The following is a 22,131-nucleotide window of genomic DNA, read 5'->3' as shown; positions in this document are numbered from 1 at the left end:
TGTGTATTCATTCTGTACAGAGACAATCTATTTATAAGATTATTCTATGAAAAAATAAAAGAATCAAAATAACCACCTATACATGTGTCTAAATTCTATTTGCTAGCTAATAACAAAATCTAACTGAAGAATATTCTTTTGCTATGTACATATCCCATGTGACAGATTTTGAAGCTTGGGATCTAGTGTTGTGTGATTGTAAAATAAGCTATGGTGTTCTTCATCTGAATGGTTATTATTTAATCTATCATATTTTTGCACATCCGTTGAGATGGGAACACGTTGAGAGATCAATTGAGAGAAGTCCAAAAGTGTTGTTGACCTAGAAGTATCCGAAATGGTCTCTTTTGTCTGAAAACCTAGAAGTTTCCTTCCTTCTTCTTCATGAGAGAGACCAGCTCCCATAGCTGCCATTAACGATTTCTTCTCAACATCCCCCCTCAAGGTGGAGGGTAAAGAAATTACCCCCAGCTTGCCAATAGCAGATCGATGTGAAAGACCTGAGAGAGATTTGGTGAAAAGATCGGCGAGTTGAGACGAGGATGGAACAAAGGAAAGGGAAATCAGTCCAGAAAGGAACTGTTGCCGAACAAAATGGCAATCGAGTTCCACATGCTTCGTTCTTTCGTGGAAGACAGGATTTCGAGCAATGTTGATTGCTCCTTTGCTATTAGAGAAGACCGGCACTGGCAAAGATGGTGAGACAGAGATATCTGAGAGAAGACGCGTGAGCCAAGTGAGCTCGGCAACAACTCGACGCATGGAGCGATACTCCGCTTCTGCTGATGATAAAGAAACAGATGCTTGTTTCTTCGATTTCCAAGAAATTGGAGATCCCCCAAGAGTGATGTAGAAGCCGCTTACAGATCTTCGACTATCTGGACAAGAAGCCCAGTCAGCGTCACAAAATGCTAACAAAGAAAGTGAGGGATCGGAATTTAGAAGAATCCCTTGTCCTGGGTCTGATTTCAAGTATCTCAATACTCGAAGAGCAGCTGTGAAGTGAGAGGACCTGGGCTGCTGCATATACTGACTTAATTTCAACACTGTGAAGGACAAATCGGGCCTTGTGTGGGTTAGATAGTTCAACTTCCCCACAAGGTGTCGATAAATGGTGGGATCACTGAGCAAAGGCCCTTCATCGGCACTCAATTTGACAGAAGGTTCCATAGGTGAAGAAACACAAAGGAGAGCAGAGACACCAAATTCTTGCAATAAATCCAAGGTGAATTTTCTTTGACACATAATAATCCCCTGTTTTTCTCGTAGTATTTCCATGCCTAGAAAGTAATGTAGGCTTCCCAAATCCTTGACCTTGAATTCAGTATTGAGAAAAGACTTAAGATCAGTAATTTCTTCTGCGTCATTACCACTAATGAGAATGCCATCCACATAAACGGCTACAACTGAGATTAGGCTATCCCTCCTTTTAAAAAAACAAGGAGTAATCATTTAGAGATGAGGTGTAGCCCTTATAACTTAAGGCACCTGCAAGACGGGTATACCACTGTCTTGATGCCTGTTTTAACCCATACAAGGATTTCTTCAGTAGACACATATGGTGAACAGTAGGTGGAGATAATCCTGCTGGAAACTCCATAAAAACCTCTTCTTGTAAAGTACCATGTAAAAATGCATTATTGACGCCCATTTGATAAATAGGCCAGTGTTTCTTGACTACAATGGCTAATAAGCATCGTATAGTAGTCATCTTTACCACAGGGGAGAATGTCTCAGTGTAGTCTATGCCTTCTCGTTGGATGTCCCCCCTGACTACTAGTCGTGCCTTAAGCCTTTCAACTGACCCATCTGAATTATGTTTTACCTTGTAAACCCATTTACAAGGTAAGGCTTTCTTTCCCTTTGGTAAGATAACTACATCCCAAGTGTGGTTAGCTTCCAAAGCATCAATTTCTGATTGCATTGTTTGCTGCCACCCAGGATGCTTAGAAGCTTCAGAAAAACCGTTAGGTTCTGAGATAGCTGATATAGACTTTATTACCTGCTGATTATTACTAGAGAGGGCTCCAAAAGAAAAAATATTAGGTTGGGAAGGGTGAACAAAACAGGAGGTGGTCAGGTCTGTGAGGTAGATGTTGTTACAAATGAAATCCTTTAGATGACTAGGCCATGTAGTGACTCTAGTGGATTTTCTCACTGCTGGTGTAGGTCCAGGTGTGGCATGCTCCTCATAGCTAATAGAACCAGAAGGATAGGAAGAATGAGGACATTGAAGGGTAGTGTTGATTGGTGAGTGAGTTCTAGAAGGGCTGGAAGTTTGAGGAATGTTAGGTCCAGGTAAAGGAGAGTTTGCGAAAGGTTCAGGGAAGGTTGTTTCTACTGGCGTGGGGGTAGGGAAGATAAGATCTGGGGATAAGGTGTTTGAGACAAAAGGAAATTTGGTCTCATGAAAGTGAACATCCCTGGACACACAACTCTTTTTATGTCTAATTCTAGCACTTTATATCCCTTTTGACCCATAGGATAGCCCAAGAAAACACATGCCTTAGCCCTAGGCTCAAATTTGTTCCTTCCACCAGAGAGGGTAGATGCAAAACAAAGACATCCAAAACTCCTAAGTATTTCATAAGAAGGTGATTGGTTAAACAATATAGAAAAAGGTGTCTTGCCATGAAGTACCTTAGAAGGCAGCCTGTTGATCAAATAGGTGGCTGTCAATAAGCATTCTCCCCAGTATGATATAGGCACCTTGGATTGAAACAACAAAGCCCTTGCCATTTCTAGAAGGTGCCTGTGTTTCCTTTCAACAATCCCATTCTGTTGAGGTCTGGCTACACAAGATGTTTGATGCAAAATTCCTTGGGAACTAAGAAAGGCAGCCTGTTGGGATCCTTTTCCTAGTTCAAATGCATTGTCTGTCCTTAGTTTTTGGACCTTCACCCCAAATTGCCTTTCAACCATAGTGAGAAAATCCTTCAAAACTGAAAAGGCATTAGACTTTGTGCTTAATAAAAAGGTCCAAGTTCCTCTGCTAAAGTCATCCAGAATAGTCAGGAAGTACTTAAAACCATTATAAGTGGATTCCTTATAGGGTCCCCATGTATCAACATGAATTAATTCAAATGCTCTTTTGAAAGAAATTTGACTCAAAGGAAAAGGAATCCTAGTTTGCCTAGCTTGAGGACAAATTTCACAGAAACATTCAGAATTAGGAAAACTTGAAATAAAACTGAGATGCTTCATTGATGAAAAAGGCAAATGCCCCAATCTAATGTGCCAAAGGTTTACATTCAGAAGCTGCATTTGCAGAAAAAGGAAACCTAACTGAAACTTGACTAAGAACACTTTGATTTGAAGATAAAAAAACTTTTCTCCTTTGAGCTAAACCTATCAACATTAGGCTGCAACAGATATAATCCTTCCTTTTCTTCACCAAAAACTTGAGCCCTCTTCATTAAAGGGGCCTGCAAGAGACATAGATTATAAGTAAATAAGACTATGTAGTGAAATTGGACACAAAACCTATTGACTGATAATAGATTATATTTGAAACTGTGAACATGAAGAACATTTTCTCAAATGAATTCAACAGAAATAGGAAGTTTCCCAGTATGTGTGACTGTCACCTTAAAAGAATTGGGTAGATTTATATGTAAAGGGACTGGAAGGGGTTCTAAGGAAATGAAAGCATTTGAATCAAAACACATATGTTCTGAAGCTCCTGAATCAATTATCCAAGTGTTAGTGTTGAAAACTGAAAAACAACTTCCAGTGTATTTCATAATAGTACCAGCTACTGCATTTGTGTTGATTTCTGAATTGAAACTCCCTGCATCTGGAACTTTTACTTGCTTTATCATCTGGATCAATTGTGAAAATTGATCCTTGGAAAGATGCTGATTTAGAACTTCAGAATAGTTGCTTGCATCCTCTCCCTGTTCCCCTATTATAGCTCCATTGCTTCTAATTGAACTTAAGAACCTCTAGGATTGGTGAATTCAAAATCTTCAGGAAAACCAATGATTCTATAGCAATCTCCCATTGAATGTCCTATTTTCTTGCAATGGGTGCAAGATAAGTTAGGATTGAACTTGTGCTTCTTTCCTTTTGCAGCAAAATTTCTTTGTGGAGTGTTCCCATTTTTCTGCATATTGCTTCCTGATTTTTGAAATTGCATGTTGTTCCCTGGTTTTTGAGATTGCTGCTGAAATTGCCCAGAGTTTCTTTGCCCTTGTTTGTTGTTTCTTTGCACAAAATTTCCTTGTGCTGCATGGTTAGCTTGACTGCCCACCATAAAGGATGAAGAGTCAGCAGAAAGAAGGGGATTCATATAGATCTCTCTCTGACTCTCATCCTATAATACAAGAGAATAAGCAAGGTCTAAGCTAGGTAAAGGGTTCATCATCAAAATGTTTCCCCTTGCCTGTCCATAGACATCATTTAAACTCATAAGAAATTGTATAAGTCTTTCATCTTCAAGGGATTTCTCCAGTTTCTGTTTTCCAGAACACACACAAGCACAAACACACTTAACATCACAGACTAAAGAGTCTAATTCATCCCACGGACGTTTGAGCTTTGTGAAGTACCCTGCTATATCACTTGTTCCTTGTACTAAACAGGATAGTTCCTTGCGCAGGTGGTACAACTTAGCTCCATTTGATCTTCCAAATCTGTGCTCAAGACTGGTCCAAAGCTCTTTGGTAGATTTGGAATAAATGACACTATCTCCAATGTCCTTGGATAGTGAATTTAGTAACCAGGAAGTCACCATGTTATTGCATCTTGTCCATGGCTGATACTCATTGGAAATGATAGTAGGAGCAGGGCATGTTCCATCAATGAAGCCCAACTTGTTCTTTGCTGAAAGTGCAATCAGAATTGATCTCCTCCAGCCTTGAAAACCTCTTCCATCAAATACTGCATTCACAAGACTCATCCCTGGTGCATCTGATGAGTGGAGAAAATATGGGTTATTTGGATCAAAATTGACTGCATTAGCAGATGAAGACTGAGCAACAATGGTGTCTGTTGTTCCAGTCATGGTGAAGGATTATGACGCAGAAAACTGAAAAAGAAAGAAGCTGATTTTCCCAAAAAGAGCTACTGCTCTGATACCATGAAGGAGTATAAAAGAAATGAAGACAATTTTGTGGAAATTTTCTGTGTATTCATTCTGTACAGAGACAATCTATTTATAAGATTATTCTATGAAAAAATAAAAGAATCAAAATAACCACCTATACATGTGTCTAAATTCTATTTGCTAGCTAATAACAAAATCCAACTGAAGAATATTCTTTTGCTATACACATATCCCATGTGACAGATTTTGAAGCTTGGATCTAGTGTTGTGTGATTGTAAAATAAGCTATGGTGTTCTTCATCTGAATGGTTATTATTTAATCTATCATATTTTTGCACATCCGTTGAGATGGGAACACGTGGAGAGATCAATTGAGAGAAGTCCAAAAGTGTTGTTGACCTAGAAGTATCCGAAATGGTCTCTTTTGTCTGAAAACCTAGAAGTTTCCTTCCTTCTTCTTCATGAGAGAGACCAGCTCCCATAGCTGCCATTAACGATTTCTTCTCAACAAAAAGATACAAGGTATGAATGAGAAAAACTTTGTAACTTAAATTTTTTAATATGAACAAGACCAAAATTTTCCATTGCCTGGTGGAGATGCAATGAGATCCAGCCCTTCAGTTCACCCTCTTGGAAATCTCTAGAAGAACTGATGAAGAAAGCTGCTCATGACACGTAGAGCACACATGTTTGTTATTTGAGGTGGGCGGGTCCCAATGAAATTGTTCAAGTCAATTTAAGTGTACACATAGATAATGCAAAAAGTACAAATTGAAAAAGCTGTGTTCGTCCTTTCCCTTCTCATTTATATATAGTAGTAAAGTAAAGTAATAATGATATTGTTAAGGGAGATTGGCACTTATATACAACTCTAATCTAATTGGCAACCATTTAACTAACAATTGATGTTGAACCTGTAGCAAAAATATAATGGCAACAAGTAACTCAAACATTTGCTTCTCTTTCATCATATTTTTCTCAACCTACCCCAAGTCTTATCTCCTACAACCCCTCAAATAACCCATAAAACTCTCGAGGAAGGTGTCCTCGATAAACCGTAAAAATGGTCGATCGCCTGAGAGTCGCATTTCCGGCATATTGATTAATTCTATTTTTCTTTTAAAATACGTTGCTTACTTTTCTGCAGGGGTGAGTTATATTCATTGGAAACACCTGAATAAATCAATATGCAAATTTTGAGAAAAGATTGAAAGTGACTTGGACCGGTTTGGAATCAAATTTAAAGCTAAAATTGACGTGAAAAACATTATTGCGACAATATATATTATGTATGTGTATATCACTCACGAATTTTCATGGATATACACATATATATATGATATATAGGAGATATACGAATATACATAAAAGATATATACATATACAGACAGTGGGATATATACAAATATACACAGCCTCAAAAACCCATGTTCTCCATTTCCATACATCCTTTGCTACACCTCCACCACAAAACCATCATAACCACTTGCGTCCATACTCCAAATGGAAAACACAACCAATGAGCAAAAGTTTGAACAAATGGTTGACCAGAGAACCTCATAACCTTGACTTAAATTTTTATTTTTGAGAATAATGTAGTTGGGATTTGTTAAAGAATTATGGTAGGTGTATAAGGAAATGGAGAGTGGAAAAATAATTCAATCCATATTATTAAGTGAGATCAGTTTTTTTTTAAATGATTCTGGAAAGGCAGTCATGGTGGTTTGATGTGAAAAGGTGGTGGTGGAAATGGCGGGAAAGGGTGTAGAAATGACACCAAGTTGCCATTCTAGAGGGATATTATTTAAAAATTAGTCAGTGTGTCCTAAATTTCAGTTTTTCAATTCAAATTTTCGGGACTTAAATATTCTGAATTATCCTGAAATTAAGATTTCTAATTTAAAATTTTAGAATAAAATAAATACTAGCTAATCTCTAAATAACATCCTAGAGAGTGGCTGTATGTGCACTTGCCCAGGGTTTGAGATAAATGGAGGAGAAGTAGTGTTTAATAGAGGTGAAGAAATCCATTAAAAATGTCAAATTAGGATTAACCAATTGTTTCGTAGTGGCTATAGATTGCTAAACTTTTTACTGAAAATGTCAAATTGGGATTAACCTTGCTAGTAATTAACTTGGGCTATATAATTCCAAATAGCACGATATATCCAGTTTTCGGACTGGTCATTCAAAAATAGCCGTCGTTTGCAAAGTTATTGAAAATAGCCATTATTTGCTGCAACAGGGACCGGTCCAGCATAATATACTGGAGATCGGTGCACCTGCGTATGAACTTCCAGTATATTATACTGGAACTCCAACACGCGGAAAGTTCCAGCATAATATACTGGAGATTGGAGCACCTGTGTATGAATTTCCAGCATATTAAGACCGGTATATTATACTGGAACTCCAGTATATTATGCTGGAGTTCCAGTATACTTATGCTAGAACTCCATTATAATATGCTGGAGTTCCGGTATACTTATGCTGGAACTCCATTAGTATACTTATGCTGGAACTCCAGTATATTATGCTGGTGTATTTTTTGGATTTTGAACAGTGTTTTCGTTCAGATTTATTTTTACATGAAAAGTGGCTAAATTTATTGCTTTTGAAATTGTGACTATTTTTGAATGACCACTTATAAATCTGGCTATTTTTGAATTTCTCCCGATTTCTTAGCCAGATGGTACCTTCGTGCTAATTTCTCTTTGTGTTAATATAACTAATTGCTGTTCTTTTAATTTGGCAACAATAAATTGAAGTTAGTTTTTTTTTTTTTTTTTTTAACAATAGGCCAAAATTAACTACATTGAATCTAATAACGTCCACCACCGCCATAATTGCCACCTCCGTAACCACCGCCTCCTCCTTCACGTCGGCCACCTCCGTAACCACCGCCGCCTCCCTCACGTCGGCCACCTCCGTAGCCGCCGCCGCCTCCTTCACGTCGGCCACCTCCGTAACCACCACCGCCGCCTCCTCCACTTCCACGAGCCTGTGCTTCGTTAACGGTAATGTTACGGCCGTCAAGTTCCTGACCGTTCATCCCTTCGATTGCATCCCTCATGCATTTCTCATCCTTAAAAGTAACAAAGCCAAATCCTCTAGATCTGCCAGTTTCTCTGTCATTAATGATCTTCGAGTCGAGAACTTCGCCATATGTACCGAAAGCATCAGCTAAGGTTTTATCGGTGGTAGCCCATGCGAGCCCACCAACGAAGCAACTGTATTCTACTTCAGCAGCCATTTTACTATACTGAGAAACGAGAGAGAAGGATAACCCCTAATGAAAATATCAGGAAGAAGAGATAATTGAAGTTAGTTTGATTAGTTCTTTTCCTTTTTAATAATTAGTTTTACTTTTTAAAGGTTATTTGGTTAGTTAGTTCATTATTTATGCTTAAATTTATATAGAAAATTTAAAATTGTTATTAGCCTAGAGTTTGATTTTATTTGTTTTTTGTACAAATACAATTTTATCAGGAATGAAAACTTAATTTAGAGGTAAAAATTTACAATTTTATTAATGAGTAAAAGTAATAATCAATAAATATTAAGAGCTTTATCCAAGTAAACAGTGGCGGATCCACCTTTGAACATATGGGTGCTGAAGCACCCATTGGCTTTCACCAAATTATGCAATATATTCATAAATAATACCTAAAAATTTTAATAATTAACCTTGAGCACCCACTATGACCACGTTTGGCCATCTAGAATTTAAACTAAAATCAGTGAAGCACCTACGACCTATAAATCCTGGATCTGCCACTGCAAATAAATTTATAACTTTGTTACGGAAAGTTGAACGTCATTTCCAATAAATATTGTCAAAATATGATTTGCTTTTACAAAAGGACTAAGTTTTTTTTTTGATAAATAAAGACATTTTATTAAAAACATAGTACTTAGTAGTCATTACAACATGAGATTTGTCTAGGCCACATAGTGTCTATCCCATCTCTATCAAAAGCTGAAATAGCAAAATTAGGCGGATAATAGTACAACATTAGATTAGCAAAAGAGTCCAAGCTGCATCCGTTCTTGGCTAAGGTGTCCACTACTCCATTAGCTTCTCTGAATGCATGCTTCAAAGTTGGCGTACCCGCCTCAGATAATAGGTACCTGCAATCATCAATAATATTTTGATAAAGGCAATTATCGTTATTTATCAAGTTGATCAGTTCTCGACAGTCCGTTTCAATTACTAAAGGGGTTAGTCTCTTTTGGATGGCTAGTTTCAAACCTTGCAATAGAGACATGGCTTCCATTTGGATATTTGTAGCATAGGCAAAAACCCATATTGAATCCTAGTATCCAATTGCCATTGCTATTCCTAAATATTCCTCCTATACCTCCCCTTCCTGGGTTCCCTAGGCAGGATCCGTCTATGTTTAATTTATAGGTCCCCTGTGGCGGGTGGTTCCCATTTTATATGGATGGTCTTTTTTGGTATATGAGAAGGGCTCCATTTGCTTAAGAAGAGGAATTCTTGGGCACTGTTGGTTACTTTGATAATATTAGGATACGAATTATTCTTTTGAAAGATCTTTTCATTTCTAGTGGTCCATAAATACCAGAGGAGGAATGGTATCAAGACTGGCCAGCTGATGTAATGATTAAAGCATTTATTAGATTTTAGTTGGTGCTTTAGCCAGTTGAAAGTAGTGAGCTCATCGTCCGACTGTGGGTAGTTATGCTTTATATGGCACTGTCTCCAAATTGCCTTTGAGTAGGTGCAATTGAAGAGCATGTGTTTGATGTCCTCTTTTTCCACTCTACATATAGTGCATGTGTCAGAGGTGCAGATATTAAGTTTAGCCAGGAGGGTGGCTGTTGGGAGTCTGTTAAGGACAAGTAGCCACATGAAGTGTTTTAGTTTGTTTAGGATATTGCTTTTCCAGATCCACTTAAAGTATAGGTTATTATCTACTATAGTGGTATCTTGGTCAGATAGTACATCGTAGGCCGCCTTGATGGAAAAGGAGCTGTATCCTGGGGAGTTTCATGTAATTTTGTCCCTACCTGTTTGAGATTGTTGGATATAGGTGCTGCGAATTTTTTGAATTATGTCCTCTGGCAGTTCGAAGGATAGTTTAGAGAGGTTAAAATAGCCATCTTGTATAATGAATTTTACATGTAAATCTACTTCTTCTTTTTGGAGAGGCTCATGGATAAGATTTCTTAGTGAGTCTCCGTGGTTAATCCACCGGTTGTCCCAAAGTTTGATATTCTCCCCATTTTCTATGATCCATTTGGTGCCTTTTTCACAGACCTTTATCCCTTTGCAGATATTTTTCCAGATGTGGGAAGTCGATGGTCTGGGGTTGAATCTGTTATTAGAGTTGGTTTTCCTTTTATATTTGCTATGCAGTACTTGGACCCATAAGGCCTCCTTGTTGTTAGAGTATCTCCAAGCCAAGCTAGTACTGAAAGCATCATTTTTGCATTGAGCTTTATATATCCCTAAGCCTCCTTTACTTTTTGGTTTGGTGACTCTGTTCCAATTTAGCAGGTGGCATTTCCTTTTTTCCTCCGTACTTCCCCATAAGAAATTTCGTTGAATGGAGTCAATCTTATTTAGGGAAGCTTTTGGGAGGTTGAAAATTTGCATGGCATGATTAGGAATGGCTGCAAGAGTTGCTTTAATGAGGGTGATTCTTCCTGCTAGGTTTAGGAAGTGGGTTTTCCAGCCTTTTAGTCTGCTATTAAGCCTATCAATGATGAATTGAAAGTCTTTCTTTGACAGTCTTTGGTTTGTCATGGGAAAACCTAGGTATTTACCAACTGAATGAGAGATTTTGATGTTAAGACACCTGCTAAAAAAGGAATGTTTGTCGGGGGGGGGGGGGTATTTTTTGAGAAGATTACCCTAGATTTGCTGAAGTTTATGAATTGGCCAGAAAAGGTACAGAATTTGTTGAGTGTATCTATGAGTGAGTCACAACTTTTTTGATTAGCTTCTATCATAACGATGAGGTCGTCAGCAAAGATTAGGTGGGATAGTTAGGGGCCCTTTTTTGACAGGACTATTGGGTCCCATCTACAGCAGTCTACTTCATGGTTGATAAGCCTAGATAACATTTCCATGCAGATTATGAATAGATAGGGGGACAGGGGATCCTCTTGCCTAATTCCTCTAGTGGGGTTGAAGAAGTCAGTTCTTGATCCGTTAATGAGAATGGAGGTGGATGTGGAGGACACGCAGGACATTATTAGCTCAATTAGGTCGTTAGGGAAATTTAGGGATTTCAGGGAGAACCTGATGAAAGACCATTCTAGTTTGTCAAAAGGACTAACTAATAGAACTTAAGTAAGTTCAAACAAAATAGAACATATTGACGAACACTCTTCTCTAGGAATTTTGGTTTTCTTTTCATGCCTCAATTTTGTTAGAAAGTTCTGTATCAGTGTGTGAGTACTAAAAAATTTTAAATTTCGAAGAATAAGGCATCTACAAGCTACTTTACTAAATACTGAACCCAAATCAGTTCAAAACTTGTATATTGATATGATTAGGCGAGGTAAATGTGAAAGTACATATAATCTAATCCGATTTTGTATATCAAACTGACTTGCCAAATATGAAAGTACCGATAATCTAATTATATTTATTATAATTTACATACACTTAATATTTTTCTTAAAACTTAAATAAAAAGGTATTATTAAACTGGATTAACTACCCACAAGTTTACGATAAAACTAGAAGTATTAGAAAGGATTAATATATTTTCTATCTTCTATTTTCTATTCTCTCTTGCTAGATACTCTTATTAGCAATTAAGCTAAATCTCCAACTGTATAATGCTAAAACCTTATTCCATATGTTTTCAAATCTTACAAATAACCAGAATTTCAAGCAGTAAAATTAAGAATCTCAAAGAAAGAAAGGTTATAAATTATAAACAAAAATGTCACCATATTAACTTGTAGAGTTTTTACATTTTAATAAAGAACAAATATTTCCGAAAAAGGGTTTTGACTTCTTATTATGGACCAAACCTTGTTTGCATAGATTCTATTTTCAACCTATTTTACTTTTATAACTCTCGAAATTGAGGTAATTTAGGTGTTCACTCTGATGTTTTTCAAATTGAGATTGCAAACTCATTTTTTGTTTGACTTGTATGTGAAAAAGTCAACATGTTTTGGAAATTTTTTTAACACTCAAAGTTTCAATTTTCAAATAGTTAAAAACTTCAAAAACTAGTTTTTGGAGCTTTTGAAAGATCCGAGATTAGAAATCCTTTTTTAAAAATTTAAAATTTCAAAAACTAAGTTTTCAAACTTAAAATTTGAAAAATTTCAAATGTTCGTTATCAATAAGGTATATCAAAAGATTAGAGTCCATTCATAGCTTGTTTGGATGGTTGTTACCTATTGTATTGTATCATATTATTTTGAACAATATTTATTTTGATTATCTTAAATTTTATTATATCGTATCGTTAAATCTGTCTATGTAACGACGAAAAGTGCCACTGTATCTAACGATTGATTTGGTGTGGTGGCGTCGTTACCTTATTTTTTTTCTCATTTTGTCCTTCTTTATTATTAAATAATAATAATTTATCTTTTGCCCTACATTTATATATGATAATTCTACTTCGTATCCTATTTTTTCTTAGTAATATTGCAAGTTTATTGTTCATATTTTCTGGTGCGTGACATCATGACATGATGGCAAACGATACATATCCAAACATTATTTTCATAAAACAGACAATACAATACAATACAAGACAATACAATACGATACATTATGAAACGACATGTATCAACTATCCAAACAAGCTGCTAGTTAGCTGATTATAAATAGTTGATAAGTTTTACGTATTGAAAAGTATTATTTTAGTGTTAAAATAAATTTATAAATAAGAAATTACGTCTCTGAATAGAAGTGAAATAATGTGTAATAAGCAGTATGTGTTTTGTGAAAAAATAATTATAAGCTACTTATTTGTTAAAATAACTAGAATACCCTTAATTTATTTTGAAAAAAATAAATTTAAAAGTTTATTTGTAAGAAAAAAGGGAGTAATAATACATATATGGAGTGAAGAGGAAGTTACGTTTTTTTTTTTTTTGTGAAGTATTTTGAAAATTAAATTTTTTATTAAGTATAAAATATTTAAAATCTTGGTCAAACATCCCAATTTATGATTTTTGGCTATTTTTTTTGCGCTTAGAGTGGTTGTCGAACTTATTGATAAATCAAATATAAGCTGATTTGGCAAACTTATAAGCTCCAAATATTCTCTTAATCGAGAAATTAATGATATTTTCAATACGGACAACAACTCCCCTCTTGCTTAGGTCAATTTGGAAATCTTCTTCGTGATTTCCAATAAAAGAATAACAGAAGGATGTGAGATTGGTGCGTGTTGATTGGCTTATCTCTCAACTCATCAAGAGAATAAATTGTGTCTGTGTGTTTATGATCTATAAATTGATTCAAGCTAGCACCGAAATCAATTGGAAATCCAAAATGACAACACAATACTAGTAACCATACCTATAGATCCGGGCGGTCGTACCTCAAGAGGTCTTCTTTGTTGCAAATCCACTCCAACGGTAATTGTTTGACAAATTTTTAAATAATTTAAATTCAAATTAATTCCTTTTTTCTATTCCACTTCCGTAGCAAGGTTTGAATTTAGTGTTAATGATCTATCAGTTGATTCAAGATAACATCGGAATCAGATTGGAATATGAAATGACGGCACAATACATGTCGCCGTACCTCGAGAAACTCCCGTGTGCCACAGATCCACTCTAAAAGCGGGTAATTATTTTACTAATTGAAGTAATTCGAATTAAAATTAATTCCTTTTTTATTCTGCTTGCTTGTATTAAGTTTTGAATTCAGTAAAAGAAATTTCATTATTGAACATTTTGGTTATTCCCACGGAGAGATTTATCCGGTACTTGTGCTGCTGATTGAGTGTAATAAGATGTTTTGACAAATTAGTCAATGTGCATATGGATTGTTCCAGCCACTATTTAAGTATCACTGTTGGAATTAAAATTAGTATTGAAATTAATTTTATAAATAAGCATTTATGTCTTTGGAAAAAGTATTGAAATGAGTAATAAGCAATTGATATGTTTGGCAAAAAAGTACTTATTTGTTAAATAACCAAACTACCCTCAATTTATTTACAGAAAACATTAAATTTAAAAGTTCATTTGTAAGAAGGAATAATAGATATGGAGTGAAGAGGAAGTTAGGAGTTTTATTTTTGGGAAGGATCTTGAGAATTAAATTTTTTGGTCAAAACAAAGTACTTATAAGCCAAAAATCATAAGTTACGGTGACCAGCTTATGGCTTTTCGCTAATTTTAGCTTATAAGCACTTTGAGTATCCATCCAGTGGGTTGATAAATCAAAATGTGTAGTTGGTTTAACAAACTTATAAGCATAGCCAAATACTCCTTTAATCGAGAAATTAATGACGTTTTCAATACCGATAACAACTCCCCTCTTGTTTAGTTCGATTTGGATATCCTCTTCGTGATTTCCAACAAAAGAATATCTAAAGGATGTCAGACTGGTGCGTGTTGGTTGGCTTATCTTGCAACTCATCTAGATATTGAATTGTGCCTCTATGTTGATGATCGATAAGTTGATTCAAGCTAGCACCGAATCAATTGGAAATCCAAAATGACAATACAACAGTAGTAGCCATACCTCCGAGGACTCCTATTTGTAGCAAACCCACTTTAACAGTAAATTTATTTCTAGTTAAAGTAATTTGATTCCAATTAATTCATTTTCTATTATGTTTTTTCTATCAATGTTTGAATTCAGCGTTGATCTAATAGTTGATTCAAGATAGCGCAAAAATTCGCTGTGAGTCCAAAATGACGCTACAACACAGGCGGCCGTACCTCAAAAGATGTTCTTTGCCGCAAATCCACTCCAATAGTAACTATTTAATTAATATAAATAATTAAATTCAAATTATTTTTTTTTTATATTTCACTTTCGTAGCAATGTATGAATTTAGTGTTGATGATCTATCAGTTGATTCAAAACAACATCGAAATAAGTTCAGTCGGAACGACGGCACAACACATATCGCCATACCTCGGAAAACTCTCGTATGCCATAGATCCACTCAGAAATGTGAGTAATCATTTTACTAATTGCAATAATTCGAATTAAAATTAATTCTTTTTTGTTATGTTTACTCATACTAAGTTTTGAATTCAGTAAAAGTAAATAGATAAATTCTTTATTGCTTAACATTTTGATTATTCCGGCGGGTAGATTTATTCGATACTTGTTGTGTTGATCGAATGTAACTAGATTATTTGACAAATTAGTCAATGTACATGTAAATTGTTCCAAACACTATTTAAGAAAGTAATATGGGACTGGTACTCATGATTAATAGAAAATGAATGTACCGTCAAGATGTTATTTTAAAATGTAAGACGGACGTCAAAGCTGCTTTAAAATCGAACACATTGCTTTCTGACTCTTTCATGTCCGGCCCCTCACCCATTCTTTCCCAAATAGAACACTGTTTTCACTCATTCTTGTAATCCCAGTGAAGATTTAACTTTGTTGAGTGTATGTATTTATATCAAAAGACATACTCCTTATGCAAAAGTTCATATTCAAAACTGTTCTTGAGTGAGCCTCTTTGTAAAAAGCCCTAATTTTCCATCTGGGTCATTGAGATTTAGGGTTTTAATCAAAACCCAAATCTCTGTTTTCCTCTTTAGACCTACAAAGATAGTGAGTTGAAGCTGTTATGTTGTGTACATAATGCGCAATTACTTGTATTAGGTTTTAGATTTTGTGGATCTTTTGTGTGTTTGATTTTACGGAAATGGATGGGCGGAGAATATGTGCGAGTCCTCGTCCATGTTGTGGGAGGAGGGTGGTGGCGAAGAAGCGGCCACGTGGAGGGGTTGATGGGTTTGTGAATAGCGTCAAGAAGCTACAGCGGAGGGAGATTTCTTCGAAACGCGACCGTTCTTTTAGTATGAGCGATGCTCAGGAGCGCTTTCGAAACATTCGCTTACAGGTTTGATTGATCCTTTTGCTCAATTTTTGGTTTTGAATTTAATTTATTGCTCAGCTTTTGTGTTATTCTCGGAGATTTAATTTATTACAGAATTATTGGTTATATGTTGCTTGAGAGGAACTGGTGATACTAATAGTCAGTCTTGAGTTTATGACCTAAAATTTGATTACTTTGTGCTTGATCCTTCAATGGCCGATAGTCGTTTGGGGTCCTAATAGGCAAATTAACAGTTTGTTTCTATTTGGGTGGTTTTATGTGAAGAAATGAGGATTTTGGCTAGTGGACTTGTAATTGTATTGGGGAATTGATGCAAGGATGTGGTTGGTAAAGTGTATGTTTGTTAACAGTTTTGTCACTGGAGTTTTCAGAGTGAATATAGAAGTAGAGTAAAAGTTGTTTACCTTCGTTTGGTGAAATACGGAAAGGAACAAGATGTGTAGGAAATTCCCCTTCATTAGCACAGTGAGAATACTAACTGGAATACTATGACATCATGTAATTATAACTTAAATTTCCCATTTTATGGTCAAAATAATGATAATTGTTAGATGTTATTGTGCACAAAAATAAATTTTGTTCCATTATAGTTGTGATATCCAATGTCTACGATTTGATGGTACATCTTAAGTTGTTTGACTTGAAATTAGTTTAACATTTTAATTGAACCAGCAAGCGTCCAGTTTAAAATGAAAAGTATAGTATGAAATAGACTTCTTATTGCTGCTTTGTTGAGACTTGAGAGGATGCATTATGAGAGCAGGTGGTATTAGAGAGCTGATGATTTATATCTGAGCAGTAGATGTCTTTTGCACGTTTATTCACAGACCTCTTGTTCTATGATGAGAAGCTTTTTGCTGATTTCATGGACAAAGTTGATTGTCCAGATAATTGATGCCTGACTAATTTATGATTAGTTGATTTTTTGTTAACCTTCTAGATTCTAGGAATTAAATATTTCCATTAACGAATTGACCAAGGTTAGTGGAAATTCTGGCAAGCCAGGCTGGACACCACGGTTAAGCATTTAGTGGGAGTTCTGTCTTTTATGTTTCTAGAAGCATACATGAGCTATAAAGCCGAGGAAACAAGAACAATGTTTACAGATTGTGGCGTTTTGATGGTTGGCTTTATTAGAAAGAAGAATTTCATTGCTAGATCTTTAGATACATGTATTTGTTTGAAATGATTTAGCACGTACTTATGGCTGGTTTCCTGGATGTGATTCAGTATTTTATCAAAAAATAGTATTCAGTTAGTTGAAGGTGCTATTTTCATCACATATATTTTCTTAATCAGTTCTTCTGACACTACTCTGTAATTACATGTGATCTCAGGAGGAATATGACACCCATGATCCTAAGGGACATTGTGCAATGGTGCTTCCTTTTCTTAGGAAAAGATCAAAGATAATTGAGATAGTTGCTGCACGTGATATTGTCTTTGCCCTTGCACAATCTGGTGTATGTGCAGCATTTAGTCGAGGTAAAGCATATTTTCTTGATATTTTTTCCCTACATATTCTTATCCCTGCTCCTTCTATCTGGCACCTGTGTGTAGGTGCCTTGACCTTAAGTAAATTGATACATATATTTACAAATGCAGAGACTAACGAGAGAATATGCTTTCTGAACGTCAGTCCAGATGAAGTTATACGAAGTTTGTTTTACAATAAAAACAATGACTCGCTCATCACTGTTTCAGTCTACGCATCAGATAATTTCAGTTCCTTGAAATGCAGAACCACAAGGATTGAGTATGTGATAACTATTACGGCTTGGTTGCTCTCTTTCATATGTTCTTTTTATCAAGTTCTAATCTTATATAGTTGATGAAATTAGATACATCCGGAGGGGTAAACCAGATGCTGGCTTTGCGCTATTTGAGTCAGAGTCATTAAAATGGCCTGGTTTTGTGGAGTTCGATGATGTCAATGGAAAAGTGCTTACCTACTCCGCCCAGGATAGGTGATTGTTCTGTTATAAAGTCCTGTTTTTATTTTCAAAGAGGCCCAACAGAAGGTCAGATGTTTTTTTAATCTTGTGAAGTTGCTGTTGTACTTACGGAACTCTTTTCACTTTCATCAGCATATACAAGGTGTTTGACCTGAAGAATTATTCAATGTTATACTCAATCTCAGACAAAAATGTTCAAGAGATTAAAATCAGGTAAACTCATTATTTTGCATTGTCTCTAAAAAAAGCTGGTTGCTGGATTTGTTGCATGAGTAATTGTGTGGAAACTTGTCTGCATTTTAGTCTTGCTCCTCCAGGTTTCATTCGAAGTCAATAAGCTATCCTAATTATACATGATCCCTGTTAGACTACCATATAAATGCTTTAGCTAGTAATCAAAGTGTAGCTTTTTTGAGGGAATGGTTTAAAATGGGCAATTTTACTTGATTCATGTTTGCTTGAGTCGCTACCCATTTTAAGTTTATTATATCGTCAATCTTGTGTATTGCTCCGTTTCTATTTCTTCGTCTTTCTGTTTTCTTCTGTGTGTCCAGATGTTCCATAAGAGCTTTTGTTTGTTTTTGTTATAGTGCTTTTATGGTTTTATTTATTTGTGGGAATAACATAATATTTCAAGATCTCATATTCGAATCTATGACTAAGTGAAGAAAGGATGTTCTAGGTAATGTGGGTTCATTTCACTGAATGGAGTCCAGTTTATTGTGTTATAGGAGTGTATTCTCCATAATTTTGCTGTGGTTTGACTTGGAAGACCTGGATTTCTGTCCTATATATTTTTTAAATCTTTCCCCTCTTTTCTTTAAAGCAGTCCAGGAATCATGTTGTTGATATTTACCAAAGCTAGTGGCCACGTACCTCTGAAGATTCTGTCCATTGAGGACGGCACTGTTCTTAAATCTTTCAACCATCTTCTTCACCGAAATAAGAAGGTGGATTTCATTGAACAGTTTAATGAAAAGCTTCTTGTCAAGCAAGAGAACGAGAATCTTCAGATTCTGGATGTGAGTAGCTATCTATGTTCAACAACACATCTGTCTTCCTTTATCATCATTTCTAATGTCTACTGGATGTAGGTACGCAATTCTGAGTTGACAGAAGTTAGCAGGACTGAGTTCATGACCCCCTCGGCATTCATATTTCTTTATGAGAACCAGTTGTTCTTGACATTTAGAAACAGAACAGTAGCTGTTTGGAACTTCCGTGGGGAGCTTGTTACTTCATTTGAGGATCACCTTTTATGGCATCCTGATTGCAACACTAACAACATTTACATAACTAGTGATCAGGACCTTATTATTTCATACTGCAAAGCTGATTCTGATGATCCCTTATCTGAAGGAAATGGTATGTTAGATTTCAGGAATTTCTCAAGTCTTACTTGATGACTGAAAACAACAATACTTCTTTAATTTCATTTTAAGTGACCTGGCTTGACTTTCATGCTGTTTAAGAGTAAACTCTTTGAATGGATATTGACTTACCATTATCATTGCTGCTGCTGCTGCTGTGCTGCTACTGTTGTTTTTTCTTGTTACCATCATCATCATTTACATTGTTCTTGTTATTGTTATTGTTCTTATTTAAGTCGGTTTTATTTGTTATTATCATCTTCAAATATTGGATTGGTATGGGTCTAACTTGATTGATATGATTTGTGAGGATTCATATGGCTGACTCGAACTAGCTTGGAATTGACAAATTGTTATTGTTTGGTATAGAAGAGTCTAAATAATTGTCTGAAATGTGAAAAGATAAAGAGGTGGTTTGGAAACACATTATTTGAAATAACTTGTTATAGTATTAGTTTATATAAGTTGTGATTGTTGGATGAAAAAAAAATAGCCATTTTAACAGAAGAGGTCAAAATTTTGGGACCCACTGGTCATAAAGTAGGCCAATTAAAATGGCAAGGAGTCGATAAGCGTTTGGATGGCTGCATATCATGATAAATTTGATCAATCTGCCACATATGTATTCCTGTATTACAGAATGCTTCACACACATTAATAAGCTTAGAGCTAGGGAGCACATATATAACCTGGATGGCTGGACTAGTGGGATCTATTATTTATTTATTTTTTGCCGTTTCATATTACTTTTATGAATTTCTGAGCATGGGTATTCTGGTTTGGCACAGCGGGATCTATTAATGTCAGCAATATTCTGACCGGAAAATGCCTTGCTAAAATCAAAGCAACCAGTGGCCTCACTGCTGATGATTGTAGTGGGCCCGGTGGCAGATGCTGCAACTCACAAAAGCGGGTCCAAGCTTCCAGAATTAGGAGCACGGTTTCAGAAGCCCTAGAAGATATTACTGCCCTTTTCTATGACGAAGAGCGCAATGAGATTTATACCGGAAACAGGCTTGGACTAGTCCATGTATGGTCTAACTGAAGGTTGACTAATTCTCCTGCTTCTCCTTGATATGTCTAAGATTGTTTCTGATGGGAGGAATGTGTCAGACAACATTTGTATCATTAGGGTGGTGTTTGTTAGTCTTGTTACTCCCCGTGGAGCAATGGTTTGAGTTGTGTCATCTATTTTCTTTGGACTGTATTGTCTGTTAATGTGCTTGGGTGATTGCCCTTTTTAGATGAGAGATTCTGCAGATGATTTGTAGCGAACAACTAGTACTTTTTTAATTTAGGGCTGTCTACTGATTCGTAGGCAGAGCGAGTTAACCAGTAAGAAGTCTCATTTGATTCAGCCATGCTGATGCTTTAAATGGTTGAGAGCATATTGCAATGTTTAACCGCCGTTGCTTATGGCTTCCTTAAGTGAATGATTCTTTCACTTCTCTTTATGAGCCAGGTTGAGTTGCCCTGTACAACTGTGGACAATGAGTTCATAAGTTGTGCTTAAAAAACTTTGGTTGCTACTGCTATTTTGGTTGAGCAATCAAGATTTATAATTACTTAATGTCAACCCCAAGGCAACCAACATTCAGTAAGGTACTTCATTTAGTAAATCTGTACCCAGAAACGGCATGGAAGGTTTTTCATTTTTTCTTCTCAAAAACAAAAGAAGAAAAAAGGTTTTCTTTTTTCCGTTGTACACGTGAAAAATAACTACTTGAGGCACCCGCCATTCCTTAGACCACATGTTCTACCCTCCAAGTTCTCCACAACAACAACAACTCAGTAAAATCCCACAGGTGTGGGGTGTGGGGAGGGTAGTGTGTATGTAGACCTTACCCCTACCCGATGGAGTAGAGAGACGGTTTTCGATAGACTCTCGGTTCGAGATAACAAAAAAAAAGGAAACGAGTTAGTCTGTCATTCAGGTTAGTTACGTAGTTTACGCAGTGTGTGATAAATGACTATGTTCTTCACTACCTTGTGGGGTTAATATTAGCACTAAGTTATCATTCGTTCAGGTCATGGCTGTAGTTTCCTTTTCATTCATCCTGCTAGATGTCTATCGTTTCGGCTCGGGTTGGTATGGGTAAAACCTGTTAACCTTGCTGCTTATCTTTTATTTCTACAATTTTAACAAGTCAAATACACATGTGAAGTGCGAGCAGTCTAGTTTCGGAAAACATAAATTAGGTGGATAGAGCGGGCAAAACGCGAAGGGAATGGATGTCTGTGCGGTTGAAGGAGTCATCTTGGGAACCAACATTTACTAAGACAAAATTTCGAATTGAATTAATAGGAACGGATGCATAAGGGAAGATACATCAAATTTTAAATAAGGCAACAAATTGGGTAATGCGAATGAATAGAGTCAAGAAGGGAGGAGATATAGTGGGGTGCTGTGGGACAGCACATGATTTATTGTTATTTTATGTTGTGGGATCGAATCTGCTGTCTGGGGTCTGAAATTTGTCACCATAAACCACATGGATGGTGGATTCGCAAATTGGAAATTAGGCACCTTTATTTTTACGAATCGCCGTTGCTTCAAGATTTGCTAAAATTTCTAGGCTCAAAAAAGTAGTAGTAGTAGTAGTGGCTGTGTAACGCCTTGTGTGGTGTGGGTTGTTATTCTTTCTTCTAAGTCAAGCTATAGGCCCGCCATTCCCATGCACCTGTCTCTCTATAGTTCCCTTTAATTGGAGTTC

At 36.1% G+C, this 22,131-nt stretch overlaps 3 protein-coding genes across 3 annotated transcripts; 1 reads left to right on the top strand and 2 right to left on the bottom strand.

Moving 5' to 3' along the window:
- Positions 1-3,934: 3,934 nt before the first annotated feature.
- On the bottom strand, positions 3,935-5,005 carry LOC109218721. The gene is made up of 2 exons (XM_019383092.1): positions 4,385-5,005; positions 3,935-4,315 (listed from the first exon to the last, which is right to left on the bottom strand). Exons 1-2 carry the CDS (start codon positions 5,003-5,005, stop codon positions 3,935-3,937), a joined length of 1,002 nt encoding a protein of 333 aa, XP_019238637.1.
- A 2,848-nt stretch (positions 5,006-7,853) lies between these two features.
- Positions 7,854-8,366, bottom strand: LOC109218722 (glycine-rich RNA-binding protein-like). The gene has a single exon (XM_019383093.1). The coding sequence runs from the start codon at positions 8,298-8,300 to the stop codon at positions 7,869-7,871; it is 432 nt and encodes a 143-aa protein (XP_019238638.1). The 5' UTR covers positions 8,301-8,366; the 3' UTR covers positions 7,854-7,868.
- Positions 8,367-15,476: 7,110 nt separating this feature from the next.
- On the top strand, positions 15,477-20,793 carry LOC109218725. Its single transcript, XM_019383098.1, has 8 exons — positions 15,477-16,095; positions 17,430-17,577; positions 17,698-17,848; positions 17,934-18,059; positions 18,180-18,260; positions 18,877-19,069; positions 19,142-19,412; positions 20,206-20,793. The coding sequence occupies exons 1-8, from the start codon at positions 15,898-15,900 to the stop codon at positions 20,460-20,462; spliced, it is 1,425 nt and encodes a 474-aa protein (XP_019238643.1). The 5' UTR covers positions 15,477-15,897; the 3' UTR covers positions 20,463-20,793.
- The last annotated feature ends 1,338 nt before the right edge of the window (positions 20,794-22,131 follow it).

This window comes from Nicotiana attenuata, unplaced genomic scaffold (genome assembly GCF_001879085.1).
Source record: "Nicotiana attenuata strain UT unplaced genomic scaffold, NIATTr2, whole genome shotgun sequence".
NCBI lineage: Eukaryota > Viridiplantae > Streptophyta > Magnoliopsida > Solanales > Solanaceae > Nicotiana > Nicotiana attenuata.
The sequence above is the reverse complement of the archived record's forward strand: the minus strand, read 5'-3'. Positions and strand labels throughout refer to the sequence as shown.

Excerpts from the sequence above, each read along its gene's own strand:
- LOC109218722 (XM_019383093.1), bottom strand. The coding sequence starts at position 8,300 with ATGGCTGCTGAAGTAGAATACAGTTGCTTCGTTGGTGGGCTCGCATGG.
- LOC109218725 (XM_019383098.1), top strand. The coding sequence starts at position 15,898 with ATGGATGGGCGGAGAATATGTGCGAGTCCTCGTCCATGTTGTGGGAGG. Across the intron at positions 19,070-19,141 it reads AGAATCTTCAGATTCTGGAT|GTACGCAATTCTGAGTTGAC; the intron begins GTGAGTAGCTAT and ends TACTGGATGTAG. Across the intron at positions 19,413-20,205 it reads TCCCTTATCTGAAGGAAATG|CGGGATCTATTAATGTCAGC; the intron begins GTATGTTAGATT and ends GGTTTGGCACAG.
- LOC109218721 (XM_019383092.1), bottom strand. The coding sequence starts at position 5,005 with ATGACTGGAACAACAGACACCATTGTTGCTCAGTCTTCATCTGCTAAT. Across the intron at positions 4,316-4,384 it reads TAAATGATGTCTATGGACAG|GATGAGAGTCAGAGAGAGAT; the intron begins GCAAGGGGAAAC and ends CTTGTATTATAG.